This window comes from Diadema antillarum, unplaced genomic scaffold (assembly GCF_040938485.1).
Source record: "Diadema antillarum isolate AM-2024a unplaced genomic scaffold, OU_Dant_1.0 seq00000083_RagTag, whole genome shotgun sequence".
Classification (NCBI taxonomy): domain Eukaryota; kingdom Metazoa; phylum Echinodermata; class Echinoidea; order Diadematoida; family Diadematidae; genus Diadema; species Diadema antillarum.
In genome coordinates this window covers 41,333-65,405 of record NW_027271176.1, presented here as the reverse complement: position 1 = coordinate 65,405, position 24,073 = coordinate 41,333, and the positions used below count along the sequence as shown (strand labels likewise).

The 24,073-nt window shown below is 38.8% G+C and overlaps 1 protein-coding gene across 1 annotated transcript in view; it reads left to right on the top strand.

The window, feature by feature from the left end:
• Nucleotides 1-14,746, top strand: part of LOC139726432 (uncharacterized) — a 35,073-nt gene extending 20,327 nt beyond the window's left edge. The window contains exons 3-4 of the mRNA XM_071637391.1: nucleotides 10,146-10,266; nucleotides 14,172-14,746. Coding sequence (XP_071493492.1) covers nucleotides 10,146-10,266; nucleotides 14,172-14,388 — 338 coding nt within the window. The 3' untranslated portion in view covers nucleotides 14,389-14,746. The remainder of the gene's footprint in view (nucleotides 1-10,145; nucleotides 10,267-14,171) is intronic.
• The last annotated feature ends 9,327 nt before the right edge of the window (nucleotides 14,747-24,073 follow it).

Genomic DNA, 24,073 nt, shown 5'->3' with positions numbered 1-24,073 from the left:
GTTGATTCAATTTCAGTTGTCATGATAATTATGACAGTGATGACGATAGTGATGATATTATCGATCGCATACTAATACTACTTCTACTTCTACTCATGATAGTAACAATAATAACAAACCGTGAAAAAACTTCTACTCTTCATAATGATTATTACTTGATAGTAATCCGTCTTAATTGGTAATTGGTTGTAAATAATGAACAAGCAATGTTCTGTAAACATTTTACTATGAAACCACAACAGACGAAAGTTGTAACTGAAATGTATTTCGAAAGGAAGGCACTGAAAAGAGATGGAAGAAGAGGGTTTTAAGAATATAGGAGGGACATGTTTACCCAGCTCCACAAATTGATGATGCGCAGGAAGGACCTCGACGTGTTGTGCCCATAGGGTCACAGGTGCCATGCAAGCCTCTCATTAGGTTCTCAGCCTGCAGCAGATTAAACGTGGACTTAGAATTATAACAACTTGATATTCATCGACGCACTGCTCCTATGTGAATATTATTGCCCCAAAATGAGTGCAATTAGCCCGGGGAGTATATACGATCGTGCAGGGCAGATCAACAAGCATATCCAGTCCCACATTGCCGTTGTATTAGACACCATGAAGGATAAAATGTGGCAAACGTGATATAAGGTACAATATCATGTGCATGATGGAGTCTTTGATGACAATATACGAAACGCAGCATGCTCGATAGCTATTGTTTCGAACGGGAGGTTTTCGTACAGAAAGCTGCTATTAATAGTAGTCTGCTCCCAAACATGACCCAATTTCGCAAATTTGACAAATAGCCAATCTGTGATAGACACTGTAATGTTACACATACTGACGTCAGCGATGGTAATGTTGAATATGAATATGTTTTTGCCTGATGTCAATAAAAATCTTTCATAGTTCATTCTCTCCGATGATATTCCAGCTCCTATACAATATCAATATCATATTGCCACTATCCTCTAGACATTGTCGGCGGTATGTAATCTGCAAATTTTGTCTCCATCTCGCACAATATTGACCGCACCTTGATACTCATTGAGTCAATTAGGCTGAGTAATTGCATTTTCTTGCCAGAGTTATCCTCACAAATGAATAGTACCCTTTGTAGCAATTGCAGAAAAATAGCTGTAGAACTTAACAGCCACGATCAAACAAACTGTATACAATGCTCAAAGGTAAGAAGGAATAACTCCAGCTATATTAGGATTAGATATTAGGATATTAGGATTACGAGGGGATTTGATCCTTGCGCTATGTAGGATTAGTCAAAGGGCAAGAAGTAATCCTGATTTCATGAAGATGACTGTACGTTAAAGGGATGGGACAGTATTGGTTGAGGTGAGGATTCAGCTTTTAACGTTTTGCAAGATACTTAGAAACCGCTTTATGAAACGTTAAAGAGCATACATAATTCAGAGGAATTCAAAGTTTAATTGATAATGATCGGTTTTGAAACGGCTGAGATATCCAAAAACAACGTAAAACAAAGCGATTCTAATAAAAAGTTGGACCCACCTTTTATTAGGATCGCTTCGTTTTGGATATCTCAGCCATTTCAAAACCAATTTTCATCAAATAAACTTTGAATTCCTCTTAGAATTATATGCTCTTTCATATTCCATGAGTGGTTTCTCATCATCTCAAAAATTTATCATCAAAAGAAGTTAGAAACCTGAAACCCCATCTCAACCGAAACTGTACCATCCCTTTAAAATTAGCATTACTCATTCATGAGGTACAGTATACTCCATGAAACCATTCTAAATCAACTTGTGAAGATTGCATTTCGTTACCGTTGAATACCTGTCACTTTTACGCAATGGAGATCATATTATATACTACCGCATTCCCTGCGGCTTGAGTGTATACTCATCAGAAGGGAAGATTTTCCCCGCTGAAAATTGTGTCTTCATTGAATTACTTTTAATAGTGAGTATGGTTTCGAAGCTTCTAGTTTATAAAGACGTTTTTTATATTAGTAATTACTGAAATACGATTTGAATCAAAATTCCACCCAGGAGAGCCAGGCGATCCCTCTCATATAGTCTTTGATTCATTTTGCTGGGGTCTCCGTTGATTATGATTGTCGTCGACTACGAGATATCTCTAGCCCTTGGCCATAGACGGAGCCAATGTTGTTCCGAATTCTGCAGTGATAGAGAATGATATATCGTGCCATGGGCAATATAGGAATTATTCATCACCCCGTTGTCGCTTCCCCCATCGCATCCGATCCAATCTTTGTCATATATTCCTGACCCCAGAGTGTGGTATATAGCCCCCCGATAGCATTGTACACATGCTGTGAGATATGAGCATACAGATAGACGCTCATCACAATTTTCAATGAAAACTCATATGGTTTAATATCTCGCAAGAGTTGAGCATGGCCTTGCTGACAAATTGAACCCTATAACATTTGAAAGTGTTGAAGCATCGTCATTAAACGACTGGAAGACACACAATGGCTATAGGGAGTCATTTACATTTTACGATATACCAGAGGATGGTGTCAACTGAATGTGTCACACCACGGAGGTTCCACCTCCCTGATCATACATCACTCTCATATCTAAATGTAAGGTCAGACTCAACCTTGAGTTTCTTTATATTTATGTGTTCATTTCATTTTTTAAGGGGGTGGAGTTGTTGCTAGCAGAAGGGTGTTGCTCTAGTTCTTCAGGCTTGCCAAGACACTCTTTACTCATACATTTGAGCATGTGAAATGTTTTTCTAGGTCTTGACATAAAGAGCGCGCTACAATATTTACGTCATTGCTGGAAGGAAGTCTCTGCTAATATGTCGTCGATTCATAATCCGCTATGAGGGAAATGACGGCAGATTTTTTACTCTTTCCTAATATACTGACGTTTCTGCTACTTATGTGACGGTGTGTGCTATGCTCATTGTTCAACCTTCACGAAACTGCACATTTTATTCCCTCGGCCTTTCGCAGAGAAGTTAAAAAGGGCCTTCAATCAAGCCTTGTCACCGGTCTTGACTTACTGAGAGAATGTTCTAAGAAGACGAACATTAAACCTTCAAAGTGCATTCGACGCCCATTGCCTTGCATTAATCTCGCTCAGACCTGATAAAGTATCCACTACCGTTATTGCTCATTCGCTGTCCATACCTTAGTCATCCGAGGCAAAAGCCGAAGTCCCTTTGCGCCGCCATATAGATCTTTGAATTCCCTTCTTATACCACCAAAGAAACATACGGGCGAGCACAGTGTTTCTCAACGGCCGTATTCTCCGTTCCGCTCAGGGGATAGTCATCAGGCAGTCCCTTGGCTCGAGAGCGCTATGAATTAGATTTACATTCGTAACTTCGTTTTCGTGCGAGAAACAATCAAGAGTGTGAGCGAAGTCAGTTAATGGGGTTGTGATTAGATTAGGACCTCTCGATGTACTCACTTCTCTAAATGATGATTCAGGACCCAGGGTCGGCAACGCTGTTTTTTTGGAGGACCTTTGCATGCATGATTATTCACTGAATACATACGGCGATGGGAAGACCGACGGACGCAATTCATTACATCGAGGTTTAATCAGAAATACGCACATGCATAAAAAGCATTGTAACAGGAACTCCGTAGGGCTGTTTTACATTTATAATGTAACATGTTTTGTAAGGTTGAAAAAAAAAATCAGTTCTGAATGTAAAACGTTTGGCTTGAAAGGCATACATGAGGCGGCATTTTGACCTTGATTTTATAGTGGACAGTCGTTTGTATACTGAGTCAACAGGCACAAGGATTTCGAACCTATACACTGTCAGTAAGATTTTTTTAAATCTAATCTAATCATTGCTTTTATTTTATTTTTGCTAGAGTGGATCAACAATGGGATGAATAAGTAGAATGCTGATTTAGAACAGTAGAGATTAGGTAGCTATTTAGGGGCCAAAACGTAGAGTTATAATGTTTCCATGCACACCCAGCAAAAAAAAAAAAAAAAAAAAGCCAACTTTGATTTAAGATCACCTTGTATACCCAAAAGTAACAGCATTGCACGTAATTTTATGGATTCTGTGATGAAAAAGATGCACTGCGCCAGAATTATTGTTCGATGGGCAAAGCGACACTCGGAATCGGAGCAGAGTCAGGAAGAATCTGGGTGAATCTGTCAGCCATACCTTATCATAGACATGCAATTTACCACCACATCGGGATTGCTACTAGCTTGCACTAGCTATGCCATGGCAACCAAGCACCGTATCCGATTTCTGCTTCTTTAGAGTCAATGTCGGCTTAGTTACGGATAACAGACACCCCAGTCACTTTTATTTGCTCTTCAAACAATTCATTGGCTCTGTATCCATAAAGGGATATGGAATATAAAAGAGGCATTCTCACTTTCACCGCTCATTTGGTCTCCGTCAAATTTGACGACGTGATCTATGTTCGTAAGACTATGATAATCGCAATCACGGGTCGAGATCGTGGCCTGCATGCGCACATAACAGAGCGCGCAGAAATATTGAGATGAATATAAACGAAGGTATATAATAGAAGACAACACATGGGCAATATAGAAGGCGATAAAGCAATTTCAAGAGTAGTTTTTCGTTGTTGTTTTTTTAACGCTGACCCTGCTTCGAAAGGAACCTTTCAAAGATTTATCAAGACCATTATTATCATGTCTTATAAAATGTCAAGATGCATTCGATTCAGCCATCAAACATTCATTTTGTCATCTTTTGGCATCAAGGGCATAATATGGACACTCTTTAATTCCCTGCGCTGTGTCGTGTTTCCGTATATGCGCGTATAATGGTGTAGATAGCGGAAGATACTAAATGCACCTGTCTCTCTCATCAAGGGCGACATTTATCATGAACATCATCCCTCCCCTCCCCCCTCCATTAAAAAATGAACGGAAATTGTGATGGCCTCGAAATATCCATTTGTCATAACACAGCGAGGATTGAATGAGTAAAATGAATCAACAATTAGAATATCTATTCTGGAATATCCCGTCTTCATGCTTGAGAGATCTGTTGCGAAGAGAAAAACAGGACGATAAAAGATGAATCAATCTGGTTGCCCATGGCAACATATTCATTGTATCATCTCGTGGATTTACAGTCGTGATATAAGTCTCGCAAGTGTTCTGAGTAAATAAAGCTCAAGCCACACCCAAGGACGGCCACGGGGTGAGATATTTCAAATGGAGAACAAACGCAAATTTCTAAGCCTGAAAATTTCATCTGCACGACTTCTTACTTTTTTACCTGAGTTTACGCATACACTATTTAAAGCAACGATCGAAAGTTGTTGTTTTTTTTCCCTCACTGAGTGTCTTCTCCTGTTCATTATGTCATTATGGCCGATATCTCAAGTAAGGATATAAATCAGTTTCATTTCACAATGAAGACACATCAAAATAAGGAATATAATACATTCAAAATTCATCGAGCAGAAATACAAATACATTAATTTTGAGGTACTAGAGAAAACAAATAAACTATGATGGCACCTGTATATATATATATATATATATATATATATATATATATATACATCATAACAGGTAAATTTTCGCAATTTTGTAGCCGTATGTTTCGACATGTGTATGTGTGGATGTACGAGGTACAGATAGCATGACAAATGAACACAAACACAGAGTGAATCTTGAAAACTGTGCAAGCCCAAGCTAGTTATTATTATACCAGAGAGGCTAAATATATATAAATAGTTTGTTGTATTTTAGAGAAGAGCTACGTAAACGCGCTCTGTCCTCAAAATGAACACACCCCGCGGGTGAAATTGTAAGCTGGCCGAGTGCCCGTCTATTAGACAGAGCAGGCCTGTCGAGGGGCGATGATAGCCAAATGAATGCAGGGTAATGAGTGAACATTCCTGAGCTAGCGAAGACAACAAGGGGCACTTGACTAACGCCGAATGTGCAGTATCTGGCGCACGAAAAGTCACAGGAAAAAAAAAAGAGTCCTGGGGGGTGTTTCATACAGCTGTTCGTAAAGTTACGAACGACTTACGAGCGACTGGTGATCAGTTCTTGTGCTGAATTATTGAAATTCTGATAAGTATAGCACATCAGAACTGATCACCAGTCGCTCACAAGTTGTTCGTAACTTTACGAACAGCTTTATGAAACAGGGCCCTGGAAAGGGTACTCTTTAGCAGTCATATTCTGTCTTTATCTATTTTACACACACACTTTCTTTTTCCGCTCCATCTTTCTTTCACATCTCCCTTTCCCCCTATACATAAATGATAAAGAGAAAGGGTGAGAGAGTGTGTGTGTGTGTGAGAATGGACGAAAAAAGGGTGAAGGATGAATTGGTGGCGAAGAACAGGACTTGAATTAAAGCAAATAATGATATGAGTTGGTACTACGCGTCTGTTCTTTTCTTTCAGTGAGGTCTTAGACAGAATAAAACACTGTAGAAATGTTCACGGAGAGCATTACCTCCGATTGTGTAAGACAAAGACATGTTCATGTCACCACTCTGTGCGTTCTTTTCTTCTTCTTTTTTTTTTGTCAGAGAAGCAGGACACATTCAAATGGTATGGTTTATTGAGTGATGTTCGTTATTCTGGAGGTTTGTTATTCCGAAGATGAAATAAGATTATTTTTTTCCGAAGGTTCGTTATTCCGAAACACACAAATCCCATATCCTAGTACCTATAGATGCTCGTTAATCCGAAAATGAAAAAGGGCTTGTTAATCAGTGACATTAAGTGGCGCTATTCCCAAGATTCATCATTCCGAATGTTCGTCATTCCGAAAATGAAATGGAGGTGCGTATACTAACGGATTAAACCTTCGGAATTACGAACCTTATTTCATTTTCGGATTTACGAACCTTCGTAATAACGAACCTTGTTTAAAATTCGGATTAAAGAACCTTCGGAATATCAAACGAACCGTCTGAATAACGAGCTGTAACAGGTTCATCAACCCTTCGAGCTGAGGTCTCATATTGGATCTTTTCAATCTGCTGAAATACTGAACCACTAATTTACTCAATCTGAAAATTAATGTTTCGACGATATTTTGTTTATTACGTTGTTGTTGTTTTTCATTTTTCATAGTGTTTTTGTTTTTTTTTTCTAATCAATAGAGCGTAGACGCTTTGACAGCGATACGTGTGAGCTGTGGGATAAGGTTTGGGATACACATATAGGAAAAAGATATTGAAGTCTTGATTCCTCATTTGCATTTGCATGTTGTATGTGTGTTTGTGCTTCTTCGTGCACCGTACTCGTTTGGAGTGTTGGTTCTCCAATATGATGAAATTATCCTAGAATCGACCGCGTCACAGCCTGCTGGGAATAGTTAGGAATGCATGCTAAAGCCATCTGAAGCTGATACCCTCTGAGTAAATGCATGTTTACAGAGCCAAACCAAGCCAGCGAGTACTTGCTTGAGTTTGTTTGCATGTAAATGCTTTCTCCATGTCAGCCTATCCGTGTTTCATGATCGAGCTGCATGCAGCGGGGCCTCCTTGGCAGCGAAGAGCAAGCTCTTATAGGTTTCAGGATATTAGATAACGGAGTTGTTGCGATTTTCATGGCAGAATTTACACCGAACTTGACCACTGGGCAAATTTTGTAGATATTTTAGATGGCAACCGTTGCAAGTTATTCTCCAGTACTCCAACATTACGTGGTGAATCCGAAGATTATATGATATAGTCTGGTTATACTACGCTAATCTTGGTCTTAAAGGTGATAAACATAACTGACTCATATGAACACACGTTTGTTTGTTATTTACGTTCGTCGAATAATATATTACAAGAACTCAGACTCTGGCTTTGCAGTTTGAACGAAAATGAAGTACTATAGTATTTCAATAATTTAGGAATAATTTAATGTAATATTTCGTTTCTTTTCATTTTCTAACCTTGAAAGAATAACCTACTACATAAATCAATGGGTATGTGGATATGCAGACCCAGATGTCCAAATACGGGGGAAAAAAAGGGGGGGGGGGGAGAAAGATCAGATTTAAGAGTCACGCTTCTTGTAATAACACGTTTGTTTCGACAACGGGAATTTCTGCCCGTCTGACACAAAATGTAGGATGGCTTGCAAACACCAGGGAACACTGATCTCTTTTAGGTTCACAGAACTCAAGTTAGCGAATTTGTCATCCAAGAAAAGGTTGATGCACGAATCGGCAGCTGATTGGAAAAATCTGGACATTTTCATGACTAAAGCTCCGATATCACAGCGGAAAACTGCACCGAATCTGATTTCCTGCCGTCACATCATCGGACTGCACCTGTTTATGCTGCTGCTGATGTTCAACCCATGGCTTGACGTATCCCACGTCCGTCTATTTCGATCACGGACTGGAGAATGCCGAGCTTCGCTCAACTTCGCGGCTCGCCGCTCCTTCAAACGGGTTGTTAAAGTTGCATTTAAGCGCGTGTTCACATATCTACAGCGTCCGCCCTTGGAATACCTTAAATGGTGAAGGGGGTTTTACAGGTTCCTTTAAACTTGCCTGAAAGAAGGTGTATAGTGCGAGTTGATCACTCGTACAAAGACTACAAGAATAGACTGTTATGTAAGAAAATGTGCATATTGTTTCATTTGTCAGTTTGGTACGTCAAGGTATCCGCTTGAAACAATATTGATCATAAACATAACATGTCCAGCAAACAATATCTCAAACTGTTGTGAAGATTATTCGTCGATTTGCATGCAGTATGGATGATAGACTAAAAGACAAGAGAGATACGTATAATCTTTCTTTAGTGCTCCTCGACCATAATACAGTAAGCCGTTCAGTGTACACCGTAGATACTCTTAGACATTAATTTTTAGCATTAACATCCCTTCGAAATTCGAACTTCCTAGAGAGGCTAAATGAAACATCCATCTTCATTGCTCTAAGTAATGAAATCGCATTGTTTCAACTAACAACTCTATAGTGGCAAAAAGCCGGGGTTGAAATCGTAAACAAAGGTTTTAGTTTACTTTAACAAAGCAGAGTTTAATAAACATTTTGATGGTGCTTTCGGGAGGACATCACGAACAGGTAAATCAATAATCGCGCCATGCTGGAAAAACTTTGGGAGTTGTTTTTCTTAGAATCCGTTGGATATTTTGGTGACATTTCTCCATCCACGCATCGTGCCATGTTCATCTGAGCGAAGATCCGAGGGCAACATTCATTTCAAGCATGAAAGAATGCTTGCTCCCCGAGTGTACGTATAGTCAAAAGGGAGGTTGTTTGGGCGCATCATTGGTAAGCACAAGGCGTTTACTGCAGTGCCTTGGGTTTCATACGTGTGATTAATCGCCCAGAGGCAACAGGAGGAGGAAAGCTGTAGTCTCATCATACGAAGAATCATGTGGGATCGTGGAGAAGTAACGCCGAGATGGATAGGCAAGAGCTCCCTTTACGCCCAGTTGGCATACCACGCAGTCCGTGTCATTCTATCGCAAAGGTCGGGAGATTTGCTGGTATACATCTGTTAATTTCCACAGTAGGGCCTATATTCAGAGTTCTATTCCTGGCGATCAATGCAAAGAATTGATTAATGACACATGAAGATGCATACTGTGTGTGATCAGACGCACTTGATGTGTGTTACATATAGCATGCCTATCATGGCGATTCTGGGTTTTTTTTTCCACGCATAGGTCGAAAATGAAATGATATACGGTAGAATGAAATACGAGGAGCTTTCTGATACCATTAAGTGGATGGCACACTAAACGAATGAGTCCCTTACCCCCCCATGTGTTTACACTTGACGCAGAACAATCGAATTACTGCACGCCAAGTATCGATGTGTGGGTCCCAGAGAAGTTGACGGGAAGGGGGAAATTTTACGAAAAGTGAGTCTCGTCCCTGTCACGGAATCATCCTTTCCGGAAGAGTCGGATACGTGGCTATCTCACGGTGAACAGGCCATAGAAGAAAATGAAACAATGTGAAATGACACGCCTTGGTTCTTATATATTAGTATAATGGAGCATAATTCTCGCATGATGTGTACTTGATGGATATGAACTGCCTCGTTTGCATCTTGTATGAAAAGATGACGTCAGACTTGTATCTATAAATTCAATTCTCTCTTTCTCTTTCTCTTCACAACCCCCACCCTACCCCACCCCCATCCCCCTCTCTTGATTATTTCCCTCTATCTCCATTGCAGCCAGCAGCCGACTCGTGCTTATAGCCACAACATCAGCTGGGGGCGCCTGCCTTCTCCTCGTATTATTCATCGTCCTCCTTTCTCTCTTTTATTTTGTACGGAAATGGAAATCTTCGAACGGGTAATAATATTTATCTTAATGTGTAATTATTTCATCTCATCTTATGTATGTATGTATGCATGTATTAATGTGCGTATGATTGATATATTTATTCATTCATTCTTTCCTTCAGTCATTTATTCATTGATTTAGTCATTCTTCCACTCATTTGCATTAGGCATCATGCGGTATTCACGTGCACAGCCAGCACGCCAGAAAATTATATTTCAAGCCTTCGATATGCTTGTTCATTTCTTGTGCACACGACCATGGTGTGATAATATTATTTCGGCCTTAAAAAAGTATAAGAACAAAGAAACGGCGTGCGATAGCATAGGCGTGTACAAGGCAAAATCTGAATACATCTTTTATAACCTCCTTTGGTTTTCCGAGATTCTCCCGTATTTCAAGAGCCCACATCACACACAAGATACCGATGGGTCTCGTTACAATGGTGTTACAAATGCTGTTACAATGGCGTTAGAATTGAGGGTTCCCATAGTTTCCAACAGCATTAGGTCGACGTACATGCATGCACGCATAAAACATCTAATCGAAACGTTGATTTGGGGTATGAGGGGGTACGGGGTAGAGGAATTGTGAGGTCTGATGGACAGTTGCTCCGTGTCACTCGCGCCTCGAATAAACTTGAACCGCAAAATCGCTCCAGGGCCATGGGCAATGAACCTGAGCTGCATACTAAATATGATTAAGCTCAGCGTCGACCCCACAAACCATCTTGGCACAGACTTTCTGGCTGGAAAGCACCCCCGATGAGGTCCTAAATTTAACACCGTGAATCACACAGTGATTAGGACTTGAACTGATGACTGATGTCAAATCTAGACTTTAAAGGGAAAGTTTACCCAAACGATGTATTGAGTGAATACAGCTATGTCAGTAGAACACATCACTAAAAGTTTGAGGAAAACTGGATAATCTGTTAAAAAGTTATGAATATTCAAAGTTTTAGTACCACTAGGCTGGATGGGAAGACTACAACAGCTTGTGACATCACACCAGAAAAACGATATAAAGAAGATAACTATACAGAAAAATTCACAAAATCTGGGTTTTTTTTTTTAATGAGAAGTACACGTTTCTTTGACTTGTTGTTGACATATATTAAGGGTAATAGCATTCCCCCTGCTTGCTAAAAAGAGATAACTAAATTGTTCTTTCATTGTGGTAGAAAAATGAAATAGGGTCTATAATACTGTAAAAGTGGAAATTTTCGCGGTGTTCTAATTTTCGCGCATTTCGCGCAACCAGAAACTAGCGCGAAAATAAAAGCACGCGAATATTTTTGCTTGCCATATGTGCCTGTGCGTGATGTCTTGATTCCGCGGAATTAAAAACACGCGAAACTCTTCCGACCCGGCCAAGCGCGAAAAATTAGTCACGCGAAAATATCCACTTTTACAGTATTGTGAGATAATCTCTATATCTTCTTCATATCGTTGTTCTGGTGTGATGTCACAGCTGTTGTAGTCTTCTCATCCAGCCGGAGTGGCACTAAAACGTTAAAAATTCATAACTTTTGAATGCATTATCCAATTTTCCTAAAACTTTCACTGATGTGTTATACAATGTACTTATATTGCTGCATTCACTCAATCCACATGCTTATTTGGGCAAACTTCCCCTTTAAAGAGAATGGTGCAATGATAATCATGGAGATAGGTGTTGCTGTCCTTCATCTAGTCGTGAAGCACGAATTCACCTTGATTTTTTCAGTCTTTTTTTTTATGTAAAGCTTCACAAAAGCCATGCTATCGAACAAAGCACGATTAATTAATAGCATGTACACACATCTATGTGATTAAGGCGCATGAAGCGAGTGACGGGTGACCTTTGAATAAACTATTGAGCTTACTGTGGGTAACGGGTGTTATTGAATGAAAATCCTTTTTCCATTTTTTATAACTTCCACGGCACCAAGGTTAGTATTGAAGTTTAAAAATGACAGTGTATATATATATATATATATATATATATATATATATATATATATATATATATATATATATATATATATCAATATGTACATGTAATATATATAAACTGAAAATTATGGAATGCCGCGCGACATTGAGCGCTACCTTGTTATATCCTAATATGAATGAATATACTCAACTGCGTTGTCGGCAAGACGTAGTGCGACACTATACAGTGTCCTTCACGTTTCCATCAACTGTAATCTGTTGATGGTATCTGGTATCAACGCTGTTCTAGGTCGTCCAACCTCTCTGCGCAGTTATAAAGGAGATACATTGACGTATGTCGAATATTTTCAACAAAAATAGCATGCACATCTATATCTAATTACTTAACAGAGAAATAGAAGAGGACAATGATGGCTTAAAGGGCAACTTCAACCCACAATAAAGTTGACTAGAAATTTAAAGAAAGAGTAAAGTCAAACAAACACGGACGTGAGGGCTTTATGAAAATCGAAATCAAGCACATTTGTTTGTTCAATAGGTATTTTTCACAAAACTGCGGTATCGATCACCAAAACGGAGGTAAATTCAGAAAAGCTGTGCTGTCGTCACCTTGGAATTCTCCGTTGTGTATCTATACCGAACTCCCCTCTTTAAGATTCATTATCAACTGTTGGTTATGCGGTATAATGATTATCAAACAGCTTGCTGCACAGTGTATGTTGGGCATAACGATGAGTTTTGATTCATGCTTCCCGTCAATACTACTGGCGAAAAAATGAATTCCAAAACTCATTCACGAAGGTGGTACAAATGAAACCATGGTTTAAACCATGAACAAAAACCATGGAGAGCCAAGTGTCGCACGGAATATTTCGTTACGAAATCGGTCATTTCGTCGACAAAATTACCCTTTCGTTAACGAAATTATCATTTAGTTACAAAATGTTGTCATTTCGTTACAAAATAATTTCATCGAAGAAATGACTGATTTCGTAACGAAATATTCCATGCGACACTTGGCGCTCCATGGTGTTTGTCCATGGTTTCATTTGTAGGTTCACCTTCGTGAATTCGGGCCAGTTTTAGTGAGATTGAAAAAAAGTCTTTTGGTCCATTTCTTAAAAACATAGGCCCTATATACACATAGGTAAAAATTATTTGTCAAGTGATACGCTTTATTTTTCATATTGAACATTTTACTCATATGAGATTAATGTTTATATTCATAGACTAACGATAAACTCAGTAAAGTTAGATGAATTTTGTACAAGAGCTGGTAATTGCCGTGTCAGACCTACAGCTCAGATTCTTATCAAATTCTACGATTATATGCTATACTGATTATTTCACCTTCGAATGTGATATGGATGAGGGCAGTGGGGATTGCTAGATACGATAATGATGTGAATGTTGAATCCCAACGAAAAGATAAAAAAAAAAAGATGCTCACCTAGCGACCGAAACGCATTTTCAACTTTGCGATAAGGGAAAAAAAAATGATGGATAGAATGGTAATGTACACCTGTTGTCACCAAAAATACCACAATGACCCCAACCATGTGCATCACTACCACCCCCACTTAATTCTGCTCGCTGTACATTTCACTTTCACTTAACATCAAGAACCACAGCAGACTCCACGCTTTCTATGCCAGTAACTAAAGGCTCGAGAATCGCTTCTTTCCCTATCCTTCTACATAATTTGTTTTCATTTTTCGTAACCTCCATTGTGCACATCTGCCATCCACAGGCATTCCTGCCGTATCCACCTTTTCACCATGACAACCCCCATTACATTATTGTATGACTCCCTCGATTTCAATATCATCTTTTTTTTTTTTTATTCAGCCGCCTTTTTCTTGCTCCCTCTCGTATACACAAAGACACACACATACACATACACAGAGACACACACGTTCGCGCTCACTAATTGCAATGTTAAAGGCTAAACAGTTTTTCTGTTCATTCGCCTCCCCACAGGGAACTTGACGTCATCCCCGTCGCAAATTCGGAGGCATCCATGCAGGGCGCATCGCCGGGAGAAGTGAAGAAGAGTGCCGCTGCTTCTGTAGGCAGCAACAACCCCACATTGACAGAATCTCAAGACAGAGGATTGGATAGTTCAACAAAATCGAGTACGAATGCTGCAAACATCATAACGATGAAGGGGAGCAAATTTAAAGGGGACCCTGTATGACGAAGCATGTGTGTATACATAGATAGTAATACTTGCGAAGTTCACGTCAAAGTTCGTGGATACTTGACTTGTGAAGTTGTACTGAATCAGGAATTCGTGATTATGGTTAGCAAAGTGTATGGGTCTTGGTTAAGAGAAAGTCACGGCTACTCGAGATGAAATATATTGGCAAATGGAAAAGAGGCCATAACATCGAAACGAAATGCGAAGACTGCAAAACAAAAGGCGGCTCTGATTTAGGGAGAGGATAAAAGAGAGAGAGAGAGTAAGTAACGGGTTACATTGGCCAAAGAGATGCTATGGCAACCAAACTAAAGGGGAAAGGGGAGCATTGTGATTTGTACTGGAGATCAAAATGTCACGCTACAGCTACTGTCTTGTTTTTGCCACAATGTGCTTGCTTGTTTGATTGTTTTTTCGTGCAAAGGAAATCAAGATAACAAGGAAGAAATATCAGCGATAGAGCTACATACAAATGTCAAAATAAAACATAGAATGTAAGTCAATAACATTGTTACTAACTTCAATCAAGACTTAAGGGCCATGCAATGGAAATACATGTTGACTTGCGCTGATTTATAATACCACGATCATCAGTTATGCGGCAACTATGTGCATGTTTCCATACTACTAATTCAATTAATGGAAGACACTGTATGCAAACGTGCAAGCTACGCTCAGTCCAGGGAGGGTGCATTCGAATTTCTTTTGTTAAATAAGCAATTTAGCAGACATGATTGTTATCGACAGAATCTTGGTTTTGGAAGTGTGTTTTTGCTTTTTGTTGTTGTGAGCGGATCTATGTAAGCTAAAGAAAATGGCAGAAAAATCATTATGAAATGTGTGGGACGCATCCATACTATTCTTTTCGCCACAACAGTGATCATCTGGGTATCATAAATCAACACAAGTCAACATGCATTCGCATTGCATAGGTCCTTTACAGGGGCGGAGCCAGGAATTCCGTAAAGAGGGGGCACCTTTACAACATTGAAGGGGGCGCACGCATCCATCCCCCCCCCCCATTTTTTCTTTTTCTTTTTGTTTTAACAAAAAATAAAGGGGGCGCGCGCCCGGTGCGCTCCCCCTGGATCCGCCACTGCTTTAACATATCCATTCCGATCCAGATAACAGTTATTTCGGAGAAATCCTCTATAATGAGAGCAAACACAGCGATGCACCATTCTACATGACTTGAATTGTTATTCTGATATTTTTACAATTGGATTTAACAAATTCTACATTCATAGGCATGTCCATTTTCCCTTTTGTAAGTTTTGCTAAGACTGACAAGAGCAATTTTAAAGCCTTTTGGCTACGATCTCTTACCTTTCAGAGGCTACAGAACGCAACTTTTTATCTGTCTATTTTTATCACTTATTTTCATTATTACCATATTTGGCAGGGGTCTTATACAATGAGAGGTATGGAAGAACAGAGCCTATTACTCACTGACAGAAAGTTTGCCACATTTTAGCAGTGCAGAACACTGATTTTCATTCCCATGATGCTTCTCTATGAAAAACTTTCATTATTTTCTAAGAGAACATTAAAAACCAAATTCCTGTTTACGAGACTATATGTGTTGTTGGAGCTGTAATGCTAAAACTACAGATGTTCTGCAAACTATGCTCTCATAGATACTAGTAGTACATTCAGCATCTAACCTTGGCTCTTGTACTATTTGCAGAAAGTGACTGCGAACTGGCTTAGCTCATGTCTCAGTGATTAAAACATTGGTATGCATGGTTAAATATCAAGGAATTGTCTAGTCAAATCCAACTTACGAAAGGATGTAAATGGAATGACTTTAGAGGGTCCAAAAAAAAATGCACTGTGTATCGGTTTCTATATGCTCTCATCTTTTAAACCTACACATGACTTAGTTTGCCCATGAGCAGCCAAGTTAATTCTACTGCAGTATGTGGTATCAAGCACTGCCACAGAAGATGTCAATACAGTGGAACCTCACTTTAAAGAGGTCGGATATAACATAAAACCCTCTTATAACAAGGTGATTTCGCAGGCCAAAACTCCTTAAATTTCTTTGTTTTTGTACCCTAAGGTAATTGTCCAGAGTTTATAATGGTCTTCACTATGATATACTTTCATCACACCCTGGTATATGGCTAGTCATTTCTTCTTTCTGTTTAGCTTTGCCTGTATGTCATTCTGTGATTTGCTGTTATTTTTTGTCAAAGATTACGTGAAAAAGGTGTTGTAAAACCAGAAAAAGAGACAAAACTAAAGATGAAGAGAAAAACAAATACGCAGACATCAAAAGCCTTCAACAACCAGTGATGGTTAGGATTGTTTATGTTCATTTTAAAAACATAGATTAAATGTTTCAAGAAACTTAGAAAAGTGATCCATGTAATATGTATACATTTCTCTGTCACTGTGATTGACTCACAAGAAATGGTGTTCTGCTACTTCCCATACACTGACAAGAAGTGCACAACAGCTACTTCAAATTTGCAATTTGATGGTATGCAATGTGGTACCTTCAGCGACTTGTTCAAACGTAATGTATTGTGATGTGCAATTGTGGTTCAGATCAATATGCTTTAAAGTCCGAGTAAAAAATTGTAAAGTATTATTTTTGTGAGTCAAGTAGCAGGTAGTGATTGGATAAATAGAATGCAATAGTGGATCATTTGTTATGTTGTCCATGGGTAAAGTACTTTCATCATGGGAAAACAATTTCATGCAGACAAATGGAAACGTAATGTCAAACGATACAACAGTGATATGAAAAATGCATGCAATGGAAGTTATACTTTCATAAGTTATATAGTATGGAAAACCTGATGGCTTACATAGCTGTGGTAATGATCTCTTTGAACTTCTGAAGTCTGTGGAGAACATGAAGAATGAGTGTAAAACTTCTTACATGTCTATATTGATGTTTTCATCTTTATGACATAAAATGTCTCCCACAAGGTTTTTCCCCCTTTCTTCTACAATGTATTTAATTCATTTTTGACATTTCTAGTCCACATAATCAGGATAATGATAAATGCGCATGCTGGTATAGTCATCCCTCTGAACAAGATATAACCACATTCTTGGCAATTACTTCTAGCATTCAGGATTTTTAAAAAAAAAAAGTTTTCTTTTGAATCCTATGAGTTCTACCATAGACCATGAGAGGAAACTGCAGCATCATATCAATTTATTTCAAGAATTACACTTTGATTTTTTTTTTGCCTGAGATTTACATGGATTTCCATGTTTGTAATCCATTGGTTCTAGTGGTATGCGTGCAGCCTTCAACATACTATCCATATTTTGAAGGGAGGTGACCTGTGTGAAAGTGTCACGATGCCATCCTGCCTCATAACAACAACAAAAACATAGAGAAAACATTTAATATTCTGTGTAAATGTCAGTGAAGAATTTGTGTGTTTGTAAAGTTATCACAGTGTGTAATGTCAGGTATGCAGAAGACTGCATGGAAACACAGTCACAAAGGAATGCAGCAAAGAAAAGGAAAAGTGCAGTATGGAAAAAGAGTATGTACATTTATTTATAAATATTTATTTACAGAGCCAACGGTTATAATTTCCATTGCAAAGAAATAAAATTTGAATGCAACTGGAGAACATGAATGCAGTCTTGGCTGTCTTGTTTTATGTGGAGTGAGTCACGGTATAACTATACATAACTTCATACTTTCTCCTGCGATACAATTTGTAAAACACCCATACATACCATGTTACAAGTACAGTTGTATACTGACACAAAAGTGATTCAACTACAGTCAACCTTGCCTATTAAGTTGAATCTATTTGGACTGCAGTAATAGCTTCAACATAGAGAAAATTTGACCTATGAGGGCTTAAAGGTTCCCTGAAATACAAATTCATGTTAATATGTGTTGATTTATGATACCCTCAACATCACTTTTGCAGTAAAACGAATATCTAGAAACATGCCATATATTTTTAACTAATCTTTCATCTATTTTTCTTCAGATCACTTGGATACGCACACAAAAATCCTTCCAAACCAATATTCCTGTTGTGACCTCATCTGTCAATCATTGCTAAAGTACTGATATGTTTAACAAAAGACATTGGAATGCACCTTACCCTCGATTCAGCATAACTTGCATGTTCCCTCAGCATAACTTGCATGTTCCCTCGCCATGTCTTTTGTTAGTCACATTAATATCACATTAACATGCAAGTTATGCTGAGTCGAGGGTAAGGTGCATTCCAATGTCTTTTGTTAAACATATCAGTACCTTAGCGATGATTGACAGATGAGGTCACAACAGGAATATTGGTTTGGAAGGATTTTTTGTTGGTGTATCCAAGTAATATGAAGAAAAATAGAAGAAAAATTAGTCAAAATATATGGAATGTTTCTAGATATTCATTTCACCGCAAAAGTGATGTTGAGGGTATCATAAATCAACACAGATCAACATGCATTTGTATTTCAGAAAAATCACACTGAAGTTGCCACACAACAGTTGCTACAAAGGAATAACACATGTGTTTAGCAGCTGCTGCCAATGACTTTAACAAGGGAGAAAGGATACCAAGCTTGGTAATAACACAGACATATACATAGTTGTGGAAAGCTGACAAAAACATGTTCAATCTTCCTTCTTGTGTCAGATAATCAGTTGATAAAGGACACACAAATATGTAATACACACACCTTTTTTTTTTTTTTTTTTGCTGATGATCTGATAATAATATTGAAATGGAAATAATAACAAAACAACAACAATAATGATGGTGATAATAATAATAATAATAATAATGATAATAATAACAAAACCAGAACATGTAAATCAATTAAAAAAACCCAGAATGTTTCATATAATTACACACATATTTTCTGTGCTGCAAAAGCTCCTGATAAGCTTAAACAAAACTGAATGGTTAAATGAAGAGATGTGCTTTAAAGTCTTAATTTTAATGATGCTACAGTTGGGGTTTTCCTGATTTCCAAAGGGGCGTTATTCCAGAGACACAATAATGCTCGGTCTCATTATGATAAACTAGAATATGGCAGACAATGAAGGCATAGTGGCAACAAACTATCTTTTGGAGCACGTAAAGGGGAATGAAACCCAATATATTATCATGTGGATTGAGTGAATGCAGAAATATTATTAGAACACATCAGTGAAGTTTGAGGGAAATCAGACAATCCATTCAAAAGTTACACTTTTTTACGGTTCAGTACCACAATCACTGGATAAGAAGACTACAACAATCTGTGATGTCACATCAGGACAAAATACACAAAAAATATGAAGAAAATCCCACAAAATCCATATTCTATGTGAAGTACACATCCCTTCTACTTGTTACTGACATATGTTGAGAATAGCATCATTCCCCATGCCTTCTGGAAGAGGTAAGCCAGGCGCTCTTTCATCATGGTAGAAAAATGACAAAACATTGAATTCTCTTTATATTTTCTTTATAGGCCTATCGTTTAAAGTCTATGTGTGACACCACAATTTGTTGTAGTCTTCTTATCCAGCAATGGCTATAATGAAATTGTAAAGATTCATAACGTTTGAATGAATTGTCCAATTTTCCTCAAACTTTACTTTTAAAATGTCTCCAGTCACCCAATCAACAAATTTATATATTTAAGCATCATTAAATTGACTTTATGACCCACTATATGTGTGAAAATTGTCTGTCTACCTATAGTGTACATGATGCGGAAAATTAACAAATGGCGGTTATGCTACACACACCTGGTTAAGGTTGAGACCAAAGACCAAAGTGCAATATCATACAGGTCCCAAGGGATCCAATTAGATGTGTTGTCAGGGGTGGGAATTCCAGCAGTCCCAGCAAATTTACAGCCGAGATTATTACCTCCCGCCTCATAACACATGCTCCCCTGGCCAGAGAAATTTACAGTGAATAATGAGGGAGCTTCAGACAACAATTTGTGGGGACCTATGACATTATGAGGGGAGAGTTCATCATAATTCAAAGCTTTATGTTATCAGGTATTGCATGAGCTCATAAGCAAAATATCCCCTTGAAGTTGATGTCAAATACACCGTCTGCATATCAAACAAGGGAGAGTAGGTCATTTGAGCAACACCATCCCCCCCCGCAATCTGCTGAGTTCATCCCAAGTAACGAGCCACACGATAGCCACAGCGTTATGTGTGCAAATTTAAGCTCAATCCACCTGCTCATTTAGCTGTGATGGCCTGAAGAGGTTGATGAGTTTTTCTCCCCTTCTTTTGCATCATATTTTCTTGGAAAACTTCGGGTATTTGAATGACTGCTCAAGGATGAGAGAATACATTTTATTTGTGGAACTGGTTGAATTGCAACTTTTGTCAGATGAATCTAATATGGTGTTACATATAACTCAGGCCTTCATTTTCATTTAGCCCAATTCTATTCAGGGCCACTAAAACAGTTTGAAAACAATGGCTGATGTAATTACATGTACGTCTCTTCAACTGCCTCCAGTGAATCAAATGGTCAGTGGAAATGGCCTTGACAATAGGCCCGTTCACAAACAACGAAAATCGAAATTTCAATCGCGATCCAAATTTCGATTTTTTTTCCGACCGTTCATACACAGGGAAAAATCGCACTTCGCAGCAAGGAAAGAACGATCAGTGGCCAAACTGCGCATGCGCGAATCTTGCATGACCGAAGACTGACCCCGCAGTCCCAATAGAGTTTCGCACGCGCTACGAACGATGGGATTAAAAATACCGATTTCCGAATCTCGATCGCGCTCACACACACGACGCTTGGCAAAATAATCGCGATTATTCTGAAAAATCGCACTAATAGTGCGAGTTGGATCGCGATTAGGATCGCGGTAATTAGTGAGATTTTTCTGTCCACACTGGAAAAAATTTCGAAATTTTGATCGCGATAAGAAAATCGATTTTTAAATCGCACTTTTTCCCTTGTGTGTGAACGGGCCTAATATCTGAAAAGGAAATGCCAACCATCATGACATCTACATGCATATCAATACTGTTTCACTCCATGCTATCCTTGACCTTGTTAAAGGTGCAATATCAGACTGAGAGTTTTAACAATGCATGTCAAGTATTATTGTATAAGCCATACATTTCATCAGTATATATTCCATTAATTGGTGCCTGGAAGACAATTTTGTGAGTGGTTAGATTTGCAATTGAGAATCACAGTGACAGAATGAGAAATATTAAAGGGACTGTACAGTACTGGTTGAGGTGGGGATTCATGTTTTGAACATTCCTAAGTTAGATAATGAGAAACCTCCTATGAAATATGAAAGAGCATGTAATTTTAAGAAGGATTCAACGTTTATTTGATGAAAATTGGTTTTCAAATGGCTGAGATCCAAAAAAGTGATGATAATAATAAAAGGCGACAGGCCACGCCTTTTATTAGAATCTCTTTGTTTCACCTTGTTTTTGCATATCTCAGCCATTTCCAAACCGATTTTCATCAAATAAACTTTTGATACCCCTTAGAATTGCATGCTCTTTGACATCTCATAGAGTGGTTTCTGAATATCTCGCAAAACGTTATACACTTAAAAGCTAAATCCTCACCTCAACCAGAACTGTACACACCCTTTAAGGTGGTATTCCTTTTGAAAGTTGGTAATGTCAAACCATGGAGCTAAGGTATACAGCGCATGGTGTTACAGGAGGCGATGTTTTATGTTTTTGCAAATGTTGGTCAACTCACAAAAATCAAAATTCAATCCGCAAAAATATGCAGTGTATACAGTATACCCTCGGCTGAGAACAAGAAGGGCGTTTTCACTTCTTCTGTTTTTTATGGGGGGGGGGGCATTGAGTTATTGGTATCACGATGTAGAGCTTGATTTCCTCTACATTGTGGTGTTGATTTTTAAGTTCTTTCCATTTTCAGTAAAACCACAAGGGCATACCTTACCTGATAATCAGAGAATGCTTACAAATCTACTCACTTTTGATCAAGTAAACTTTTTATTTCTTGAAAATTGATAGATTTGCTTTTATATGTGCTCAAATCCTAGAATGTGATAGCACACTTCTTGTTCTCAGCTTGAGGATATGATCTACATTCATGGGTTTAAAAAAAAATGCACAATACAAACAATACATCCTCACATTGACAGTAGATAGTGCCTGTAACAAGTTTGTAGAAACTAACAATGAGACATCATTGCATTCAGTCGTATAATTTGTCCCTGAGACAATTTCTTTCCCACAGACAAGATTCTCTATTAAAAACGAAGATTGCTACACCTAAGTATTGTCTGCACATGCCAAATGCAATTGCTGCTCATGCTAATGATTCACCTGACAATTTCTCCAGCTCATAGTACTCGAAGCAAGCACTTGACGAAGGGAAGAACTTTGCAACCCGTTGCCATGGCGACATCAGAAACATCTGCACAAAACGATTCTGCCTGTCGAGACGAACTCTCAAGTTCCTCAGGTGTGACGCATCACGAGACGCTCGTGCTCCCCAGGCCATGCTCATGATCGCTGCTCGATTGCATACGTTGGATCGGGGGTGCTCTTATTACTACATGGAGACAGCACTCCTGCGTCTGACATCTTCATCATGGAACAGGGCGGGGTGCTATGCGCTCTCTTCCGCACGGATGATATCACCTCTTCCATAGATAGGCCTGACAGCACGTAGCTCCCCAGATCTCTAAGGGTTTCCACTCTTATTCTTTTGTTGATCAGTTTTCAGTTGTCCTCTTTTTTGTGTGTGTGGGTGTGTTCTGAATTCCATCATTATTACTTTCCAGTAAATCAATTTCAATGTTTGGGACAGGGTAAATTGTTAACAACTTGCATATAATCTCAATTCTCACACTTTTCAGTCCGAATCTGAGTTATCCGTGTCTTTTTCTGGTTCACCCCCTTCTGCATTGTTGGCAAGCGCCGCGAGTACTTCACTCTCCTCAGCACTCTGCAACCGTTCCCCTATACCAAAGATACAAAAAGCATGGCAAAATCAGCGAGAGATTTTACAGCGAAAAGGTATCAGATGATATGATATTTTGTGAAAGTGCAGTTATTGGGTACTGTGAAGGAGATAGAGTAGAGTGTGGCCTCTAATACCTAATTCACATATTTGCCCAGGGCACCATGCTATAAATTTGTCTATAATTTTCTGTCTGGTTTTTGGTGCATCATAGGCAGCTGCGGGATACGCTGTGATGTGTTCACATTGCCTATGAGCATCATGCTATTTCTTGTGTGGACCTGTAGAGGAAGGATTGCGGTTCATCCAAACAAGAGGCTGCACAGAGAGGGGACTGAACTCAAGCAATCTCAGAGCAGATTAAATGCAATGGAGTCTCTGCAGCCTCCTCCACATGGAAACTGCACAAAGCCTGTGTGACTTCCATGTAGAGGCTGCATGGGTACGGTGCAGTGAGCAGCCGCTGTCGATGCACAACCAGCATGTGCCCTTCGTACAGTAACCATGTGAGAACTGTGCAAAGCCATGATAAGAGGTTACGATCTATTTTGTTTTAATACAAATTTGCATAGCCTCCTGCTTTGAAACAAAACAGTAGAGGCTCAAGACGATGTGACTCCACACATTTTTTAAAATGTAAATCATCACCAAAAATGCTACATGTGACTAAATACAAACTTGGCCAAGACAGATTCTTTGTCATATACAGGTATGTATGAACTATCTTTCCATCCATGTTATCTATCATT